Source organism: Diabrotica undecimpunctata, chromosome 2 (genome assembly GCF_040954645.1).
Source record: "Diabrotica undecimpunctata isolate CICGRU chromosome 2, icDiaUnde3, whole genome shotgun sequence".
Classification (NCBI taxonomy): domain Eukaryota; kingdom Metazoa; phylum Arthropoda; class Insecta; order Coleoptera; family Chrysomelidae; genus Diabrotica; species Diabrotica undecimpunctata.
The window spans coordinates 110,211,354-110,234,935 of record NC_092804.1 but is presented as its reverse complement, the minus strand read 5'-3'; the positions used below and the strand labels follow the sequence as shown (position 1 = coordinate 110,234,935).

Here is a 23,582-nt window from a genome sequence, read left to right as displayed (position 1 = left end):
TACCTTTTATACATCTATTTCTATTACAGTTAAAATTTGTAATAAAATTGTTCCTGTCTCTAATCTCGAATATGACAAATCAATAATTAAGTACTTTGGAAAACATGGTTGTAAACAGTTTATTAGAGGCAATCCTATCCAATTTGGTTTTAAGATAAGGTCCCTTAATAGTAAAGATGGATATTTAGTAAATCTTGACCTTTACAAAGGGAAAGGACCATCTTCCAATAAGCAGTATGAACATTTATTTAGTAAAGCCGCTGCTCCACTAATATTCGTAACTAAAGATATACCTTATCCCGAATATCCCTACCACATTTACAAATATCATGTTGTTTAATATTTTGCGTGAAAAAGAATATCACATCACGGGTACATTACGTGAAGATCGCATTCCACATATGAAGGGTCTCAGGAGAAAACCATGAATGTCACAAAATATTTTATTGAAAAAAATAAATTTTACAGTTAAATACGGTATAAAAATTAAAATATATGCCTAATTTATTATATTCCAAAACATTTATCATTAACATTTACTACTAAACACTAGTACCTAAAACTAATCCAATGAAACAGTTTTGTAAAAAATAGGAACAAATAGGAAAACGTCAGTCAGTGTCTATCTTTTATGAAAGAAAATCATTTTCATTCAAATGAAGATAAAATTTTTTTATCTTCATTTCATGAGGTATACTTATGTACATTTCCTTTGCTTGTTCAGATTCGCAAAACTTTGACAAAAACATCATGTCTTTGAACTTGTCTTCATTAATAGCAATAAAGTTAAAGTATAATTGCATAAGTAGTTAAAATTCCGAAGGTGACAATTTATGCGAGTTTTTAGCTTGAAGGGAAGAACGGATGGGGTCTTCAAGTTTGCTACCATTATATGAATCTCGGTGAAATACAGTGCGATCATGAGTATTAAAACACATCACCTCTTTAATTTTATAAATAGCAAAAGGAGCTTTTTTGATATATCTATCGTTAAAAAGTTCAGTCCGTCTCTTGATGAAACACTGAGATACTAAAATTACATTTACATTTTTCTCCCAATCAGCAGGCGTTTCCATTCTTTTTTTAAGGTTAATAAGGCCTATATTTTTATCGCATTTAAGGTACGAATGGCCTCTAACGAAATATGTTATTTTAATGGATTGAAGACGTTTTACTACTGATACCATGTAATAAATAAACCTTACCATTGTATAGTTTTTGTTTTGTCCACCTGCTCCGTCACAGAAACTGTGTAGATGTTAAACAATTGGAGAGAAATGATGCATAATAAAATCGAAAAGAAACGAACACACTTCATCTCTGATCCCTTTTAAGAAATAAACTATGAGTATGTATAAAAATAAGAATCAGCGTTTGATAACACATGATTGTTAAAAGAGTAAATCGAGAGCTGTCAGCGGTAATATACATCATTGGTGGAGATATTCGGCAAGGAAAATTTTTTTTGGAAGTCCATAGCTACAGCTTCATAATTATTTTCTATTCGTGCCTTTCTTTTGCTTTTCTTTTTCCTGTCATAAAACGCTTGAGCCCTACAAAGATGCAGCTTTTAATTTGGTTATTTCAGTACGTGTACTTTTCTGGTCGGTTTCAGCTACTTTCATTTTTGCAGTCATTTCGTCACATTGACTGCAGGTATACTATTGCGAATAATCGAAACTAATGTTATATTTTTGTCTCAAAATTTCTCTATGACTTTGATGAGAAATTTCAACTTTCGGATATTTTTCTTTAAACAAAGAAAACATTTTCATTATATTAAAAGTTTTATGCAAGTAGGTTTTACCTTTATTATCATGTAAGCTATAGTGTCTTCTTCTTGATTTAATTGACTGTATATGCTCGGGAACACTATTAACACCACTCGGCTTCAGTTTGTTACAATTTATTCCGCCCCTTTTATCTTTAGGAGCCGTGCCAGACTGTTTTAACTCTTTTTGTAGATGTTAAAATTTTGCCCCTGTAATACCACGAACTGCACAAAAAAACTTGTCACAAACTTGTACTTCTTCGTAATGTTTTTTCTCATCCTCAGCATTAGTAGTTGACCTTGGCTAAACTCTGACCCTGTACATATAGGCTGCATCTTGATATATTGCATCATGTACATTTTTGGCCCTACATAGATCGCCGCCTTTGTACGTTTACTAATGATATAAAAGAACAAAAATATGCATTTTGTTTATTATGAAATATCAATGAATTAAAATGATTAAATATTATTTGTCTGTTCATTTCATTGAATGTGTGACAACATTTCAAGCATTTGCATTTGCAGAATTCACCAAACTCATGTGACTGAAGCTTCATTTTTTTTATGACTTCGTATAACCTGCCCATTTTTACTCTCTTTTTGGTGGATATGTTTCAACTATATGCCATAATTGTTTTAAATAAATTAACTAACCAAACAGAACTGCACAAGCACGTGGTTATAACGATGTATTTACTACACTGACACGACCGTTTGCAAGACAAGGATGCCAATTACATTTTCTGGCGCTGCTGAGTGGACATTTAGTGTTTCAGCGGTTTAGACGCGGACATGCACGGTTTTCTATCGATATAGGGTATTTAAAAACTGTAATAACTCGTGACACGCACTGTTTTCTTCCTTATTTGAAATGTCCAGATATAGATATTAACAAAACTTACTAGATGACGTACTTAACTCAATTTTAGTTAATTTGTGACATTCATGGTTTTCTCCCGAGACCCTTCATATATATTGTCACCTTGTTTTGAAAAAAATCTATGAAAAACTGGAACTCTTATACTTCACCTATTGATAAAGACCATCGGAGGAACACATTTAATGGACCAAAACATATTATGATATAGAATTGGTATGGGATCCGAAAATAGTGGCAGTGTATATTTAACTTTCTCTTAGATGCAGCAATTAATAATGCCTGGATATTATAAAAAAGTCACGATAACCAATTACCACAGCTACCTTTCAGAATAACAGAATTTCAAATGATCTTAGATATGATGGTTAAGATCATTTGTTGTTCCAAAGTGTATGGTCCAAATATTAAAAGAAGACGCTGTGCTGGTGACAACTGTTCTTCAAGTACAAGAACAATATGTGCAAAATTTGATACAGGCTTACATTTGGACTGTAATTATATATTTCACAAAAAATAACTGAAACATTTAATTTTAAGTAAATTATGTCAAATTTGTTAACAGTAGTGTCTAGTGTTACATATATGTAACACCGTTTTTTAACTTAAATTTAATAAAAATTTTTATTATGCCGTAAAATTTATTATATATAAGTTATTTAACAGGCATATTTCATTCAATCGAAAACATGAAATATCGTAAAAATTAAATTCAGGTACTAATAGGTTAAACCAATATATAAACGTTAACGGAGCTTATTCTGAACGTTAAATACAATCCGACTGTCAATTCGACTCTGAACATAGTAGCTAATACGTGTTTTAAAATCGAGCTCTCATAATTAATTTAAAAACTAGTGAAATACTAAAAATATTTTCGTTAATTAGTGATCCAGCAGTGAAATAACAAAAATAAATACAACAGAGATAGTAAGTTACTTTAAACATAACAGTTTTTACTATTATCAAATATTATTTCGGATAACCTACAAAATCTAGGACAGGTATTTATACCAAACCTGTTCCACTACAGACTAAGAAGGTTGTTTGCCAGGACCGTACTCCAGTTACAAATGATAATTAAAAATTGATAGTTCTATTCAATCTGAAACTCCCACAACTAATAATACACCAAACAGCTCCTCATCATATCAATTTAATGGATCACCTACATATTCTTCCGTAACCAATCAAACACCACAATCCAATATATTTCCATCAAGAAAACAAGCAATTATTTTTGATTCAATTGAAAATACCAAACTAGATGATTACTTGTCCGCTTTGAGTCTTCTGATACAACCAACCCAGATATCCTTCGGTTCAAAATTATCAAATAATAGAGTATGTATTTATTTAGCAAACGAAAAACTAGCTGAGGATTTCATAAACAGAAATGAAAAAATTCAAATAAACCAACAACTCTTACAAGCTCGTAGACTAATTAGCCCCAGTCAGCGATTAGTATTGTCCAATGTCTGTCCCTCAATCCCACACTCAGTCCTACTATCCGCATTAAAATCACATGGATTAAATCTTCTGTCACCTATAAAATTTCTAAAAATAGGCACATCAACACCACAATTCCAACATATTTTGATTTTGAGACGCCAAACATACATATCTCCACTAAATAACCAGCCCTTACCTGATTCTTTTCTTATCACATATGAGGAAACGGCATACAGAATTTTCCTTTCATTAGATAACCAAGCTTGTCAAACATGTAAACAAACCAACCACTTAACAAAAAATTGCCCAATGTCTACTGCGATTACAACAGATAATTCAACACCAAATAATCCAGTTCCAAATATAAACCAAATTGAAAATACAACTAATCTATCAACTCAAAAAACCCAGACAAACACTAAACAACAACAATCAAAAGAAGAAAGCACACAACAAGAAACCCAACCACAAAATAACCAACAAGAAAAACCACACATGCAGCTAACCAAAGAAGATTCAGAAACAACAAACTACCCAAAAATAGATATAGAAAACAAGGCAACGCATATAAACACAGGCAAAGCACAAAACAAACGCACAATCTCCCAAGTCTCTCCACCAGCTACTACATCTACAGAGGAACCTACTTTTATTACAGCAAAAAATAAAGAGAAGAAAGTAAAATCAGATCAAAATGTCAAACCACAAAAAACACTAGAAGAAATGCTAAGATACTGTAAACCTTTATTTGAGAACCCAAATTCCAACTACCCTATAACTTACGAACAGTTATTAGACTTTTTTGAAAACTGTAAGAACTCACCAGACCCGTTAAGTGTCACCAAAATGTATACAGAAGAAACAGCAGAGGTCACAGATCTATTAACTAATATATACCCCTACCTAAAGGACCGAAAAATTAAAGTCAAATGCACTCGAATAAAAAATAAAATATTAAAGCAAATCAACTTAGACCTTCAAACAGACTTAGAAAGCGACGCATCAATAGAAAATTAATAACACATCATTTTCAACTCTCTAATTCAATGGAACATAAATGGGTATTACATCCATTTAGAAATGTTAAAATTATTAATTTCAAAACATACACCTAGTCTGATATGTTTACAAGAAACCCACTTCAAAAACAACAAAGCTCATGACTTAAAGAATTTCAATTGTTTTTTTAGAAATCGAGAAAATTGGAGAATTGCAAGCGGAGGGGTAGCAATCTACATAAAAGATAGCTTTGACGCTAAACTGATAAAACTCACAACAACTATTGAAGCAATTGGAATTAGAGTCACAGACACAATTTCTTTTTCAATTTGCAATATTTACATTCCCCCCAATAAAGAACCCGATTCAAAAGAAATTTCAAACTTAAAGAAATTAAATCAACTACCTGCTCCAAGGATTAAATTGGAAATTTCAATGCACATAATCCGTTATGGGGTTCAGCAAAACTAACATCTCTAGGTCGAAAAATAGAAAAAATAATAGAAGAAGTCAACCTAAATATTCTTAACGACGGACAACATACGCGCTTTGACACAAGAACAGGTGAAGGCTCTAGTATAGATCTATGTATTTGCGAACCATCAATTACACATACTCTTACGTGGGATGTGTTACCACATCTATATGATAGTGATCACTACCCTATCATAATAAGCAATGAACTACAATCAACTACCCCGCAACAACTAAAATGGAATTTAAAAGGCGCAAATTGGACAGAATTTCAAAATTACGTTTAAAACAACCTGCAAAACCTAACTGACAATGTAGATATAGACAAAACAATATACTCTCTGACACACGTAATCACAGAATCAGCAAAAAAGTACGTTGGAATAATTAAGTACGATCACAAACATCAGTCGGTACCTTGGTGGAATCATGACTGCAAAGAAGCATTAAAACAATCGAAACAAGCTTTTAATAAATTCAAACGACAAAAAAACTCAAGAAAATTCTATAGAATTCAAAAAATTAAGGGCAGTTTCCTCTTCTTCCAGACAGAAACGACAGGTGTCCTCTTCTGTCAGGATTATGAGACTCAAGTGTCTATTGAGTCTACAGTGCCCAGTGAGCAGACCCACTATCATTCTGACAGTCCTGCGTCTGTGCGAAAGTAAGTCTGCTGTAAATTTAGCCGAATGTCCTTTGATGAACTGTTTGGCCTGCCTCTGTCCTGGTGAGTTGTTTCACCACTGAAGAGACTTCTGTTGCACCCATTTGTGTATGGCTGCCTTTTTTATCGTATTTGCGATTCCAAAGAAGGGTTCCGGACCAACCAGTGGCGTAGATGCGCCTTCTCGGGCAAATTCATCGGCCTTCTCGTTGCCACGATGACCCATATGTCCCGGCACCCAGGCTAGTGTCAACCTGTTTTGACTTCCCACCTGAGAGATGACATCCAAACAGTTCCATACCAGTCATGAATCGACCTGTACCGAACTGAGAGCCTTTAGAGCCGCTTGACTATCCGAATAGATAACGATGGAGTCGTTAACTACATTTCGGCCGATTAGTTCCATAGCACACCTGTGTATAGCAGCTAATTCGGCTTGAAATACGGTCGCGTATGTTCCTAGACATACCCGGACTTTCGTCCTTGGTTTTATGCCATATATTCCAGCCCCCGTACCTGTATCCGTTTTGGAGCCGTCCGTATACCATATTGAGTTTGCTGTTAGCGGCGGACCAGTTTCCCAGTCCTCTCTTTTTGGTATTGTAATTTAAAAATTTTTGTTAAAACTATACCTCGTAACCATTCGGTCTACAGGCATTCCTAGAACGGGGTCTGCCTTTATGTCCTGGTAAAGCCTTAAGTTACCAGCTCCCTGCATCATACTTATTGGAGCTTGGCCTTGGATCAACCGATGTACTGTTGATCTGGCTTCACTCTGTATGTATATATGCAGGGGTGGTAGGTTTAGCAGAATTTCTAGCGCGTCCGTTGGGGCTATTCTCATGGCTCCTGTAACACTTAAGCATGCAAGCCTTTGTGTGCTACTGAGCAATCGAATCGCCCCGGACTGTTGCATTTTGTTCCACCACGCCACTGAACCATAAGTTATCATGGGCCTTATAACCCTTGTGTATAACCAGAGGTTCATTTTAGGATTTAACCCCCAATTCTTACCACACATTCGTCTGCATGTGTTCAGGGCCATAGTGGCCTTCTGTGTGACTTTCTGAATGTGTGCATTCCATGTCAGCCTCTGGTCGAATATTACACCTAAGTACTTGGCCTGACTTGTGAATGGGATTTCTACTCCCTTGAGCACTAGTGGCTGTAAGCCTTGCAGTGCTCTTTTTCTGGTTAAGGGAACAACAGATGTTTTTTTAGGGTTAACCTTCAGGCCTTCTTCCTCACACCAGCTGTCCACCATCCTCAGAGCGACTTGAAGTCTCTCTGAAATTATTTTGGTAAAGCGTCCTCGGACTACAATTACCAAATCGTCCGCATAACCCAGACAGTAAAAACCCTCCCTGGACAGTGTATTAAGTAGGTCGTCCATAAGCGAAGCCCACAGTAATGGGGATAAAACTCCTCCTTGTATTCAGCCGCTTCCTGCCTTCGCTTCAATAGTGGCTTCACCTAACGAGGACACAATGATCCTGTTTGTTAAGGTCGCCTTGTGATACTTACCCGTCTCCGTATCGGCCATACACGACTTACTCATGACTTTTTATTACAGCGCAAAAATAAACCAGTGTGTGAAGTGTGCAACAGTGTTCTAACGGTAAAACATTTTTTAATACAGTGTCCCAAATATAATAGTGAACGACTCAAATATAACATACCCAACTCTCTAAGAGATGCCCTAGAAGAAAATACAGACACCCGAAAAATATTTTCCTATCTTAAAGACTGCCAACTTCTTCAAAAGATCTAAAATGTACATTGTAACACACAAAGATATTATTATTATTATTATTGTAAACTAATGTATATTTTACTTATTGTATCTATATTGTATTAATCTAAATACGCTAATGACCGTGCGTGGTTGATGCGTTAATAAAATAAAAAAAAATGCGACTGTCAGTTTAATGTATACTGTAAATTTAAATAAAAAGAAAAAAATATAACTTGTTTTGCTGATGCATAATGTTTATTATTTCGACACGGCATACTTCAAACTTGTTAATTAAATTAGATTTAATATACGTGACAAATGTCAATAAAAGCTGGATATTAAATACACGCATATAATAAAAAAATTATTATTTTCTGCTTGTCAATATCACCTGTTAATCCAAAAGATATTTTTCAGTTAACATTAAATCTGATCTGAACAGTGTCACGTTGCCGATAATTTACCTACTGATTGTAATAAATGTGTCAAATGAGTGTATAGAAAGGCTTATGTACTGAAACTGTATATTTTATATTTGGCAAATAATTGGATAAGCTGTCATTATCAGTAAAATTTTATATAAATGAATGTGTAACAAATGTATGTTTCGTAACAAAATAAACTGAAACCGTTTCAATACACTCTAAGAGATGCAAAGGAATAAATAATGAAAGGTTTAACGGGAAATGTCTCACTGAATATTCTATTACCTAATACAATTAGCCCAGGGAAATAAACATTTTTTCATGACACTCGTCCGGCCAGGCAAGCGACAGTTGTTTTGAGTTGTATGGGCCTCTGTAACAAAAATCTATATGTTTCCTGCAGTCGATTTTTGTACTTAATTAGTTATTAACAAATTAAGGTCAAAAAACGGAAAATTTTTGCTTTTTTCGTCCATCAGCAGCAAGTGAAGCATTTTAAACAAATTTTAGAAGAAAAAGAACTTATAAGTCATATAAAACCTTTAGAATGGCGTTTTCTAAATGTTTCCATCCTTATTTGTTGCTTGGAAAGTTGCAAAATAAGTCAAAAATTTCGGTCTTTTATAAATGTTAATAACTTTTTGGAAAATAAACTTATAACATTTATATTTCATGGAATGCTGTGCCTTGTAGTGCTTAAAATATGGTCAAAATTTTAAATTGATCGGTCAAACAGTTAAAAAGTTATTTTATTTGTTTATCCCAAATTAATTTTTCGTGTAACAATATAAGTCAGAAAATTATATAGCTTTAGTAATTGTAAGGGTAGTTTCTAAAAGAAAAAGACTCGTTCTATTATTAACATTAAAAAAAATTAAGAAAATTAATCTTAAATATTGCAAAATAATTTTGCAAAAACATGTCGCTTTTTTGCTTATAAACAATTAGATTAGGGATAGATTAGGATAGTTCATTAAATTACATGAAATTTACTCTAGCTTAAGAAGAGCCATTAGAAAAATTATTTTAATTAATATTTCCAATGCAATAATATTTTTAGAAACAATTGAATAGGACAATTTGTTGTTTTCATAAAATCTATTATAAATAAATTATTTACAATTTTATTAAAGAAGTGTAAATTAATGATCTCAAATATTACAATAAAAATTAAAAAAAAAAATTTAAGCAAATTAGATAGTTTATTTACCAATTTATTTATTGAAATAATGCATATTCGTTATAAACAAAGCTGCTATGAATTAAATAAAAAAGGAGGCTAACTTTGTCCCAAATTATTTTAGCACCAATTTTTTTCCTTGTAAATTTCTGAAAAAATTCAGGCTTTTTAAATATAAAAAATAATATTCTTGCAGGCAATAGTTAAAAAGTTAATCTAATTGTTTAGAAGCAAAAAAGTAACATGTTTTTGCAAACCTATTTTGCAATATTTAAAATTTTTTTTCTTAATGTTTTTTTTTTTTTAATTTTAATAATGGAAAAAGTCTTCTTCCAGAAACTACCCTTGCAAAAAAATTAATTTGGGATAAACAAATAAAATAACTCTTAAACTATTTGACCGATCAATTTAAAATTTTAATCATATTTTAAGTACTACAAGGCACAGCATTCTATCAAATATAAATGTTATAAGTTAAATTTTAAAAAAGTTATTAAAATTTATATAAAACCAAAATTTTTGACTTATTTTGCAACTTCACAAGCAACAAATAAGGATAGAAACATTTAGAAAACGCCATTTTAAAGGTTTTTATATGACTTAAGAGTTTCTTCCCTTTTAAAATTTGTTTAAAAGGCTTCACTTTTTGCTGATGGACGAAAAAAGCAAAAATTTTCCGTTTTTTGACCTTAAATCATTAATAACTAATTAAGTCCAAAAAATCGACTGCAGGAAACATATAGGTTTTTGTTACAGAGGTCCATACTACTCAAAACAACTCTCGTTTGCCTGGCCGGACGAGTGTCAAAAACAAGGTACTTTTTTTGCTTATTTCCCTGGCCTAAAAGCCATACTCGTGCACATACGTTAACACATACATACAAAATTAAAAAAAAGAATATAAAGAAACCAAAACCTAGAGATAAGGTTAATACTATTAGAAGAAGTAATGTTAAACTTAACGTTTTTTGGGTTAAACAGCGTCGATTATCATTGCGCCGAGCTTTCGGCATCCTCTTTGATGACTTCTTTAGGGCTTTAGAAGTCTCAGTCTCCCAAGCTTCCAGACGCTACTACTCTAATTACTGATCAATGCACTACTGTTACTGTGATAATAAAAATAAAAATAAAAACGTTTATTGCCTTAAAAAATATATTTACATGTCAAAATTAAAAAATTTTTGCCTTCTGTCTTCGGCGTACCGCTTTTGCACCGCCAGCGTTTGTTGTTTCTTCCTCTCGGCTCCTGGATTTTCCTTGGTGGTGTCCTCGTCTGCTTCTGTAGGTACTTGTATCGGCAAACGTACCTACTTCCCTGCATGCCTGGTTTTCTAGACCCTGATCAGGTGGTCGATCAGTCTATGGGTGGATCTAAATATCCTCTGGATCCTGTTCTTCTCGAGGATATCCCTGGTCTTACGTAGTCTTCGTGTGGCCTGTTGAAGAACCACCTGGTTCTGTTCTCGGCCACCTCCCTTAGTGGCGTGTATCCTAATCTGTTCCTAATCGTCGCGTTGGTAACTCTATCCTTCCATGATGCTCCGTCGATGATTCGGTAGCATGATGTCTCAGTTGCTTCTAACTTTTTCCAGTGTGATTCCGCAATGGAGCTCCACACTGGTACTGCATACAGAATCACCGACCTAACATATGCTTGGTAGAGCTGAATTTTCTTCGCCTTTGAAAGTCGACTGGACCTAAAAATGAAAGGAAGTATTAGTTTTTTAGCTGTATTAGCTTTTACCTTTGTTTTTTGTGTATGCACCCGGAAGTTGAGTCTTCTGTCGAGGTGGACTCCTAAGTATTTGACCGTCTCTGATTCCTGAATTCTGTTGCCTCCTACTGTGATCTCGTTCCGTGGTGGTCGTTTATCCTGGCTGAATATGATGAACTGCGTCTTTTCGGCGTTGATCTTGATTTTCCAATTTTGGGCGTAGTCCGTGATTTTTTCCAGGTGGTTCTCCATGTCATCTATGATTCTTTCTTCGTCTTTTCCGGATGCATACACTGCTGTGTCGTCTGCATACAGGGCTGTAGAAGTCCTTGGATCTGTTGGAAGGTCTGAAACAAAAATGTTATATAATATAGGTGATAAGATGCTGCCCTGAGGCATTCCTTCCTGGATTTCTTGGATCGTCGACCTCTTTTGATCAGCTGAAACTTGGAATGTTCTATTGGATAGATACATGTCGCAGATGTTGATGAGGTAGTGTGGAAGTCTAGCCTTGTCCATCTTGAAGATTAGTGCCTTCTTCCAAACCGTGTCGTATGCTTTCTATATGTCCAGTATGGCTAATCCTGTCTTCTGTGTCCTGTTGAATTTTATCTTCGTGTCGCTGATAATCCTTCCTAGTTGAAGTTCGCAGTTTCTTTCTTTTCTGAAACCGAACTGGTCTTCTTGGATAATTTTTCTTCTTTCTGTGTGCTTCACCAGTCTCTTGTAGATGATTTTTTCTAAAATTTTTCCCATCGTTTCCAGGAGTGATATGGGTCTGTAGCTTTCCGGTCTTCTTCCATCTTTCCTTGGCTTCAGAAGAGGTATGATCTTGGCGTGTTTCCAGTTGTTCGGAAAATGTCCTTTTTCCAGGCAGTATTTGAAGATATAGTACAGCTGTACTATGATCTTCTTCGGAAGTTCCTTAAGGGTGATGTTGTGGATTCCTTCTTGTCATGGTGCTCTGCTTCCTTTCAGCTTCCTGATGATTTTCGCAACTTCGCTTGGGCTGGTATGGTCTTCCTCGTCTATTTGGAACTCGTTCCTTCTTCTGATCCTGTTGTATTCTTGTTTAACTTGCCTCCTTGTTCTTGCATCCGACATATCCTGGTTTTGTCTGTGTGTGGCTGTCATCTTCCTTGATATTGCATCTACTTTTTCTTGGGTGTCGTAGTGTGTTCCCTTGTTGTCTATGATTTGTGGCATCTTTGTTGCTGTGAACAGAGGACGGTTCATTTATATAGACGATAGTGACGTTGTTTTGGTAAAAGTTGGCGTGGGGGTTAGCATTATATTTTTATGTTTTTGAAGGAACAATGACGCTTGTGTGATCAAGCAATTACCTTGTTACCCCAATATTTATATTTTGTGGTTTAAAGTTAAAGGTTAGATACACTTGTGAAGATATTGCTTCATTATCCTAGGATTAATGTTTTTGGTTAATATTGTGATAATTGTTCCGACATGACGAATTGATGAGAAGATATAAATATGATATCTTTTTATCCCGAATTTTTAAATAAACTGTTTAGTTGATAATAGATGTTTACATTTTGATTTAAATTTCTGAGTTAAATTGCGAAATGGTACCGGCGGTCCCACTCATTTTAAGATAGTTTTATTTTATTGATTTTCATTGTTTTTAAGTAATCATCTGTGTTACGTCCCTCCACATATATACTCAGTTTTTATTAATAATTTTATTATTTTATCTTTATATTTTTATTCTTTACTTAACGTGTGTGTATGCCTTGTCATCGTAAATTAATACGGACCTGTACAGTTCCCCTCCTAGTCTTAAGGGAGCAAGCTACGGGGCGAGACGCATATTTCAATCTTAGTTTAGAGATAGTCCTGTATAAATCGTCGCGCTAAACACTCCAGTATTTGTCTAACTAGTACCCTGACCACGTGACATTGTGAGAAGATTTTGTTCCCGAATCGCCCAGTGCACCGAGGAAGAAGAAGAAGTATCCATCAACATCACAGGTACCGTAATTTGATTGCATACACACATAGTATTTATATTAATTGATAAATTTACCTATAACTTATTTTCATATTAAAATTGAGCCAGCACCTAAATAAACATTATGAGTGAGTATTTCTCTTATAGAACTTAAATTCAATCAATCTGTTTTGTTTAAAATTGTATTATAATTAGGATTAGTATTATTAATGTGGTAGTTTGGCGCACATAATATTGGCAAATGAGTTACTCATTTATTTTGTTATTCTCATATTTTTTGATTGCCTATTTGTTATCATTATTTCGTATTTTGTTTTTTATTTAAGAATGAACCAACGCAGCAAAAGCCTTGTGCTACTTTCTCTTTCAACTGGCAATGAAAATTTGAACGAAGATTTAAAGCTAGCGAAATCTACAAGGATACCATATTCTAAAACAAAAACTACATAGTCTCATAATACAAATTCCGAGATTTAAGTATCACCATCCAGCCTAGATTACCCAACGACAACTATTCCAGAGCAGGATAATAATACTTTCGAGAACCCCGGTAACTATCCGTCAATTTTGTTTGCCATTCATGAAACGTGTGAACAAGATGATATTGACTTCCAAATAGGCGAATTCTCCGGCATTGATTCAGGATATGAATACAGACCTGGCCCCCGTTTAAAATCGTCTTTATCCAGTAGCTCTAGTAGCAATTCTAACAGTTCCAGTTATACTCTTGCAGAAAACAATAATTTTAATAATGAGAGTCTTGTTCACAATGATAATCCAACAACCTGGATAAATAATGTTGATCAGCTATTGAAAACTCTGGTCAAACATATATCTCAGTAAAGACCATAACAATGGGAACTACATGTACCTCAAAATATTGGTTGTCCTGTGATGCAAAATTTTCTGAACAAAAATGGACTGAAATATTTGAGTCGTACTAGAAGGTGGAAAGTACAGAGAGGCAACGGGGTTGTTTAAGCACTTGTGCAAGACCACTAGAATGTGCTTACCGCCCCATAAAGATTAATAAAAGGTCAAACAAAAAAAAACAGTGCATATTACTTGCTTAATAACAATAAAGAGATCCTCATCTGTAAAGCTTTTTTGATCAACACTCTGGGTATCACACGGATTATTATCGACGGCAAAGCCCACAATGATAGCTTGTTCCGCTTGATCAAGAACACACGGAAAACAATGTACCTACATGTAAATAGTTAAGTTCTGTGGATAATCGCAATGACAATGTTAAACTCTCCCGGTTAATTTGGAATCGGGACGATTGTTCAAGTTTAGGCGTTAAGAAAATGTTTGTCATTAAAAAGTCTGATTAATAAAAAAGTTACTAAGTAGAATTTAGAAATTTTGTAACACTTTTTGAATATTCTAATAAATATTTTTTTTAGAAATGTATGATTTCCTGATTTATTTGTTTTGACAAATTACCGATAAATTATTTTCTAGACCCATAACTTCTGCGAGGGTAGACATTTTTAAATGTATATATTTTTATAATAGTAATTAGTGAGATGTTTGGTTTTATTTTTAAATAAAGGATAAAGTAGTAGTTTAAATATAATCATTTTATTTTGTAGTCGAGAAGAACTATACAGTGTAGTGGTATTACCTTGTGGTGACCTTGGCGAAACGTCGTCAAAATAATTGTTTTTCTCAAAACCGAAATTATTCAACGAGGAGTCAAAAACGGAAAACCACAATATATATATATATATATATATATATATATATATATATATATATATATATATATATATATATATATATGTATATATATATATATATATATATATATATATATATATATATATATATATATATATTTCTAAAGTATTCAACTAGTGAATTCAGAGGTTTAATCGGTCATTCAGGTTGGCAAATAAAAAAAGAATTCAACTACTTCATAAGTTTATCGAAGACGTTTCGCTTTATATTTCTAAAGCTTCATCAGTTCTCTAAAATATAACAAATGACATAGAGTTTATAAGAAATACAGATGTTTATAGTTCATAACTTACAACTCAATATGTAGTATATTATCGATGTTATCATATATCTACTGTACACTTTACTCATTATTTAAAACTAACTTAACCAAAAAAGAAAAAACAAAAAACAAAAAACAACACACAAACTTTGCCGAAAATAATGTTCATATTCGTAGATATGAATATTTAAAAAATTTTAAACGAACATTTGGCTTCATTTAGATGGTTCTCCGCTGAAGACCAACAAAGTTCTGATTTATTGCAATCTAGCAAACAACTTGACGCGATACCGAAAATTTTTTTATTTAAGGGCCATGTGTCACCAAATTCCAAGGTTTGAGACAATTATGAACTTCTACAGGGGACATTGCATAATTAGTTGGACGGGTGGAATTTGTATGGCGGAAATATTTTGATATCTTATTTTTAATTTATGTTTTAATGAAACTTGGAAATAGGGGATGATTTTGTTATTATTTTGAATGGAAAATACGCCAACTTTTAACTGAAGAATACTTGGTATCATTTATTTCGTAAGATGAGAGAGTGGTAAACCTGGCTCAAATTGTCGATGTCGGTTCTTTTGTTTATTGCCGATAAGTTCTTGAGGATCTCACACATTTCAATAAAGGAGCGTTTCTGATGGTTGTTTTGTTTCGCCAGTATTTTGGTATTTGTGAAATCAATGTGATGTTTAGTGGAAATGGCGTGTTGTGCAAGGGCACAAGAGGGTTTGGAAAGTCTGATGTCACTTTTGTGTGAAGTTATACGCCCTAGAAGAGATCGACTAGTCTGGCCAATGTAGCAGGAGTTACATTCTGAACAGGGTATCTGATAGACAACATTAGTGTGCTCTAACGAGCTTAGTGGAGTTTTAGACTTGGAGAATAACTTTCCAATGGTTTTAGTATTTTTTAGGGATATTTTGACGGGTAAGTTTTTGAATAGTTTAGTAAGCTTGTTCGTAATTTGTAAGAAATAGGGAAGAGAAGCATATTTTGTGGCTGGTTTTGGGGTTAACGGGGAAATGTTCGTCTGTATGCTATTGGATATGGAGGCTAGTATTGCACCGTTAGGTGCTTCCGAAATAGAATGACCATAGCTTTTAGAGAAAAGATATCTGTTGATGATGGATATGGGGTAAGAGTTATAAATGAGAATGGATTTGAGTAAATCCAAAGATTCCCTCTTGTACCGCGTATGGGTCAACGTGTGTACTCTAAAGCTAAGAGCTTGTACAAGGTTATGTTTGTATCTTATTGGGTGTGTAGAGTGGTAATTTAAGAACCGGTTGCTCGCCATGTCTTTCCTGTACCACGTAGTGCCCAATGTGTTACTATGTGTGCGTATGATTCGCATATATAAAAACGGTATGATGTTATCAACCTCCAATTCACAAGTAAATTGCAGGTGAGGATCAACGCTATTGAAGACTGATAAGGTGCTTAAAATCTTATCAGGTGGTGTTGCTAGGATCAAGTCGTCGACATAACGCTTTACAAAGGGAACCTGAAAATCTAACTTACTGATACTCTCATTGATAAGGTCATCTAGTACGAAATTAACTAGAATGGGGGAAGTGGACGATCCCATGGGAGTTCCAAAGATTTGGCGATAATATTTGTCATTAAATATTAGATAATTGGTGTCAAACGTCAGTTTTAATAGTTCCGAGAATATTTCCCATGATACTGGACTGTGTGGTTGGATTTCATTCCAATGGTTCCGGAGTGACGTGACGACGCTGGAGAGTGGGAGGTTAGAAAACAGTGATACTACGTCGAAGCTTACTAAGACATATTCTCTTGGTAACTGATAATTATTGATAAATTCACTGAACTGGAAAGAGTCTACTATGTTAAACTCGTTCTTATAGTTGTATGCTTGTGAAAGAATGTCCGTTAGGAATTGGGCTACATTAATGTTAGGAGCGTTTATTGACGATAGTATAGGACGCATACTCAGTTGGGGCTTATGGATTTTAGGAAGACAATAGAACCTGGGGGCGTTGCCATTATAGTTATGGAGGGATTTGGCTAGTTTATCATCGATGATTTTTTTATTTTTTAGTTCAGTGATGAATTTATTTATTTTATTTGTGTAAGTTGAGGTGGGATTGCGGAGAAGTGGCTGATAATATTTATTATCATCTAGAAGTTGTTGGCTCAGGTTTAAGTACTGCTCTCTTATCATTAGTACTGTTGCATTGCCTTTGTCACTGGTTAATACCATCAGGTCAGGGTGTTCTTTAAGGAATGTGGACGTTTGTCTATAGACATCATCTATATCCGAGCTGGCATAGGGAGGTTTATGTGAAAAGTTGGTGAGAATATTATTAGCAGATGATCTTAATTCGAGGAGTTCATTGGCTTCCGAATGTGAAAGTATGTTTTCTATGTCAGCTACGAAATTACATACGGAATAATCGTTAAACGAGGGTTGTAATCCGAACTTAGGTCCAAGAGATAGAAGTTTTAAGATATTTCTAGGGATTTGGATGTTTGTGAGATTTTTAATCCATTTATCGTGAAATGGTAGACGACTGAAAGGAGTGGACCCTAGATTATTTAATTTTGTTTGGAGGTGAGATAAAGAATTGTTTAGAAAGAACGTATATTTTTTGAGAAGAGAAGTTTCATATTGATCCAAAATGTTGGAAGGTAGGAGAGGTTCAAGTTGGATGAATATGTTTGACATTTGTCGATGAATGAATGCTATATCGGAATGTACCGAGGAAATGTGGAAGTTCAATAATCGTGCTCTTACCTGTGTGTTGATGGCATCCGCTCTTCTTTTTAATTTGTTGGATAGTGTTCCCATGGTGGACTGCATCAGGTGGTCGGTGCGATCATTTAAGAACCTTGGGTATCTCTTCGTCTTCCTGCATTGAATCAGGAAGGTCTTTTTTGCTTCAGTTCTCGCCAGTTTTTCATTAAGTTTGCTCCATCTCTTGAGTAGTAATGTACAGTTTAAGCCATATTTTCGTTTGATGCTCACGAAAAAACCCTCTGTATAAGTAGACATTGTAAAAACTACGACCGTCAATTTATATTTCTAAAGTATTCAACTAGTGAATTCAGAGGTTTAATTGGTCATTCAGGTTGGCAAATAAAAAAAGAAGTCAACTACTTCATAAGTTTATCGAAGACGTTTCGCTTTATATTTCTAAAGCTTCATCAGTTCTCTAAAATATAACAAATGACATAGAGTTTATAAGAAATACAGATGTTTATAGTTCATAACTTACAACTCAATATGTAGTATATTATCGATGTTATCATATATCTACTGTACACTTTACTCATTATTTAAAACTAACTTAACTAAAAAAGAAAAAACAAAAAACAAAAAACAACACACAAACTTTGCCGAAAATAATGTTCATATTCGTAGATATGAATATTTAAAAAATTTTAAACGAACATTTGGCTTCATTTAGATGGTTCTCCGCTGAAGACCAACAAAGTTCTGATTTATTGCAATCTAGCAAACAACTTGACGCGATACCGAAAATTTTTTTATTTAAGGGCCATGTGTCACCAAATTCCAAGGTTTGAGACAATTATGAACTTCTACAGGGGACATTGCATAATTAGTTGGACGGGTGGAATTTGTATGGCGGAAATATTTTGATATATTATTTTTAATTTATGTTTTAATGAAACTTGGAAATAGGGGATGATTTTGTTATTATTTTGAATGGAAAATACGCCAACTTTTAACTGAAGCATACTTGGTATCATTTATTTCGTAAGATGAGAGAGTGGTAAACCTGGCTCAAATTGTCGATGTCGGTTCTTTTGTTTATTGCCGATGAGTTCTTGAGGATCTCACACATTTCAATAAAGGAGCGTTTCTGATGGTTGTTTTGTTTCGCCAGTATTTTGGTATTTGTGAAATCAATGTGATGTTTAGTGGAAATGGCGTGTTGTGCAAGGGCACAAGAGGGTTTGGAAAGTCTGATGTCACTTTTGTGTGAAGTTATACGCCCTAGAAGAGATCGACTAGTCTGGCCAATGTAGCAGGAGTTACATTCTGAACAGGGTATCTGATAGACAACATTAGTGTGCTCTAACGAGCTTAGTGGAGTTTTAGACTTGGAGAATAACTTTCCAATGGTTTTAGTATTTTTTAGGGATATTTTGACGGGTAAGTTTTTGAATAGTTTAGTAAGCTTGTTCGTAATTTGTGGGAAATAGGGAAGAGAAGCATATTTTGTGGCTGGTTTTGGGGTTAACGGGGAAATGTTCGTCTGAATGCTATTGGATATGGAGGCTAGTATTGCACCGTTAGGTGCTTCCGAAATAGAATGACCATAGCTTTTAGAGAAAAGATATCTGTTGATGATGGATATGGGGTAAGAGTTATCAATGAGAATGGATTTGAGTAAATCCAAAGATTCCCTCTTGTACCGCGTATGGGTCAACGTGTGTACTCTAAAGCTAAGAGCTTGTACAAGGTTATGTTTGTATCTTATTGGGTGTGTAGAGTGGTAATTTAAGAACCGGTTGCTCGCCATGTCTTTCCTGTACCATGTAGTGCCCAATGTGTTACTATGTGTGCGTATGATTCGCATATCCAAAAACGGTATGCTGTTATCAACCTCCAATTCACAAGTAAATTGCAGGTGAGGATCAACGCTATATATATATATATATATATATATATATATATATATATATATATATATATATATATATATATATATATATATATATTGTTATGATGTGTTTTTTGTTTGAATGATGAGCAATGAGTATTTTTAATAATATAATATATAGGGTTTTTATCGCGGTTCTCAAAGAATTAGCTTGTAAGTACTTTTTTAAATTATCTTTATTATAACTATTATGAAACACACATATATATCTAACCTAGCCAATGTAAATTTAAAATAAACTATCTTTAAATTGATGTTCTTATAAAACTAATTAAATTCTATAGACAATGTTAAATTTAAACAAACTATCTTCAAAATTGAAATTGTTATAACACTAACTAAATTATATTAACAAAATGTTGTACCTTTCTTTCACTGAATGCCTAAATGAACTGTTTTCCACTATATATATTCTAATCACCACTGAAAGTCTTCGTACTTCGGTTATCCTTGTATTTGTGAAATTTCTTTTTCCAATTATCAGCTTCTACCAATTTAAGATATATTTTTCTTCACCAGCATTTATATACCACCAAGCAAACCAGCAAACAGCATTTATATTTATTCTTCTTTTCAATATACCAATATCCAATTATTATAAGTTGATTTTTATACTAATCTCCAACCATAACATAATTTAATTTCTTCCAATATACCTTTTTTAATTATATTAAACAATTGGACTATTTGTACTTGATTCACTGACTCCAACTAACTTTCATATTTCTTACTAAACTTTTCTGACTGACTTCTTGAAAATTCTGAACAATTTACTACACTAACTAAATGTGTCTACTAACTTTCATAATGAACTGGCCTGACTTCTGACTAAAAACTCCCATCTTGAATCCAAATCACGGGTATTTATATCCTTTTGGATATTCTAGAACCATCTGGTAAGAGATCATGTTCCAATTTGTTCTATTTCTTCGATATGGATGTTCTCGAAAAAATATCTGTTCCATCCACCGACATAATCATTATTCCAGAATATTCGACCGTAAACAATGGTCACACTCTGCACTGTGGAGAATTCGTTAATGTTCCATTGATAATTTTGTTGACATTTAGGCTTTTCAGATCAGAATAAACATTTAAATCATTAAATATATATAAATTAAACATTTTAAACTAACATTATTATTATAACCCCACTTATATTCGTATTATGATTAATTTCTATCTGTCAATTTACTGTATAGTTGGTTGCCTATGCACATGGCTCACTTAAATATATTTACAACATTAAAATACAACTTTTTACACTTATTATATGCTAATTTATTAAAAATGCCCTCACATAAATATATTTTTATTAAATTCTCTAGTATATAACTTATTTAAAATAATCAAATACTTTTTTATATCTAATATTATGTAGTATATAACTTATAAATTAATTTTTTTAAACAATATTATTTCAAACACCCCAAAATTAAATTTAAAATAAATAATTTACTTATTATTTTTTTAAATATTAATTTTCTTATCCACATACCTTAGTAATTATAATAAATGAAATAATTTAATTTCCTATTTTAATTGTTCTATCAAATACATCCCTGTTCGCTGTCTATGTCAAACTGTCATGTCAAATAAAGTTTGTGTGTTGTTTTATTGTGTTTACATTTTACAATGGATGTTAAGATACAAATCTAGGAATTATTTCCATTCAACAGGCTTTCATCCATATAAATTGGTAAGTTTTATACTTTATTATATTAGAAAGACATTTATAAAATCAATTTTGTATCTAACCCCCAAATTATGATTTTTAGGGTACAAAATAATTTCCATATATACAAAATTCAACAAGTATGATGTCAAATTGATTCACAACAAAGAAATCTACCATCTATGTATGAAATGGATCTATCAGTAAGTTATTAGTGTTATTATATTTGTGTTAAAGGTATAGAAAACATTATTCAATCTCTTCATGATATTGAAAAATGTCATTAATATGAAACATGCCTCTTAGTCTGTTCTCTGCATCTATTAACACATAACTATTTAGTCCATTCTGATTTCCAATTCTATATGGACCTTCAAACATTGGTTGTAATTTCTTACAACGATTTTCTTTAACATTACTTTTTCTAAGTGAACGAATTAACACTTGGTCTCCTTTTTGAAATGTGATTGGTTTTTTTATATTTCGATTTTGTCTTCTGATATATTTTTCAGCTTTCCTCCTACTTCGGTTATTCACTTTCTGCATTACTTGTTCTAACATATCCTGATTATATTCACTAATCCACTTTCTGTTTCCTATATGGCCAAACATTAAATATTCTGGTACTTCCTCTGTATTCAAATTATGTGTATTATTTAAAAAATATTCTACTTGTGGTATATGTTGCTGCCAAGTTTCATGTTGGTTTTGGCACAGTATCCTTAAATATTTTATAACTTCTTTAATATATCTTTCTGCAGGATTTGCCTGAGGATGTCTGATACTTGTAAAATGAATGTTGATTCCCTTTTTCTCACAAAATGTCCGAAATTTTTGGTTGTTAAAATATGTAGCATTATCTATTATGCAATTTCTAAATGGTCCTATTTCTTCGAAAAATTGATTAATATATAATTTTAATGTTTTAACATTTGTTCTAAAGCAGGGATATAGTTTAATAAATTTTGTATATAAATCAACTATCACTAGTATATGCTTTTTTCCTGTTGGACTGAGAACTAAATTTGAAATAAAATCCATGGAAACTGTATTTAGTTTTTCATATACAACATTAGATTTATATGTGTTCTGGTTTTTGAAATTCTTTTCTTTGTTTAGTTGACATATTGGGCATTGGGTAGTAATTTCTTTTGCTATACTTATGTCATTCTTTGCAAAATAATTGTCCCTAAATAGCATCCATAGCTTTCTTGAACCAATATGCATATAATTGTTATGTAAATTTTTCAATATTTTCTTTGCTAAAGTTCTAGTTATTACATATACTTCTATGCCATTTATTATTTTATAATATACCCCATCTTTCCTAAGGACTTTTTGTTTTTCACTCAAATTGATCTGATCTCTTATAATTTCTTCTTTAGAATATAATCCAGTACTTTCTACTAATTGATTTAATCCAATTTTTATTGTTCGCTGCCCTTTTTGTGGTATATTTTCTAACCTTGATAAAGCATCTGCCACTATATTGGATTTTCCAGAAATGTATTTGATTTCAAAGCAGTATTCACTAAGTATTAGACTCCACCGATGTATTCTACTGTTTCCATATTTGTTATTTAATATAGACGTTAAAGCTTGGTGATCTGTTTCTATTGTAAATTCATTACCCAACAAATAAAATCTTAATTTTGTGACACAGTGTATTATACTTGCTAGTTCTAATTCTGAAACTGAGTAACCCTTTTCATGTGGCTTTGTAATTCTTGAAATGAATTGTATTGGGTATTCGACCCCATCATGTATTTGTAATAATACCCCTGATAATCTCTCTATTGATGCATCTGTTCTTAATATGAATGGCTGTGTGTAGTCAGGATAGTATATTTTCAAATTTGACAGAAAAATGTTTTTAATTTCTTGGAATGCTAGTTCTCTTCTCTGATCCCATCTCCATTTTACACCTTTTCTCAGTAGTTCAAGTAATGGAATTTCTTTTATACTTAGATCTGGT

At 33.0% G+C, this 23,582-nt stretch overlaps 2 protein-coding genes across 3 annotated transcripts in view; one reads left to right on the top strand and one right to left on the bottom strand.

The window, feature by feature from the left end:
- LOC140434772 (PDF receptor-like) overlaps nt 1-23,582 on the top strand; it is a 1,054,707-nt gene that overhangs the window by 360,322 nt on the left and 670,803 nt on the right. The window lies entirely within an intron of this gene.
- LOC140433857 (uncharacterized) lies at nt 12,249-18,296 on the bottom strand. Its single transcript, XM_072521832.1, has 3 exons — nt 17,483-18,296; nt 16,799-17,185; nt 12,249-12,508 (listed from the first exon to the last, which is right to left on the bottom strand). Exons 1-3 carry the CDS (start codon nt 18,294-18,296, stop codon nt 12,249-12,251), a joined length of 1,461 nt encoding a protein of 486 aa, XP_072377933.1.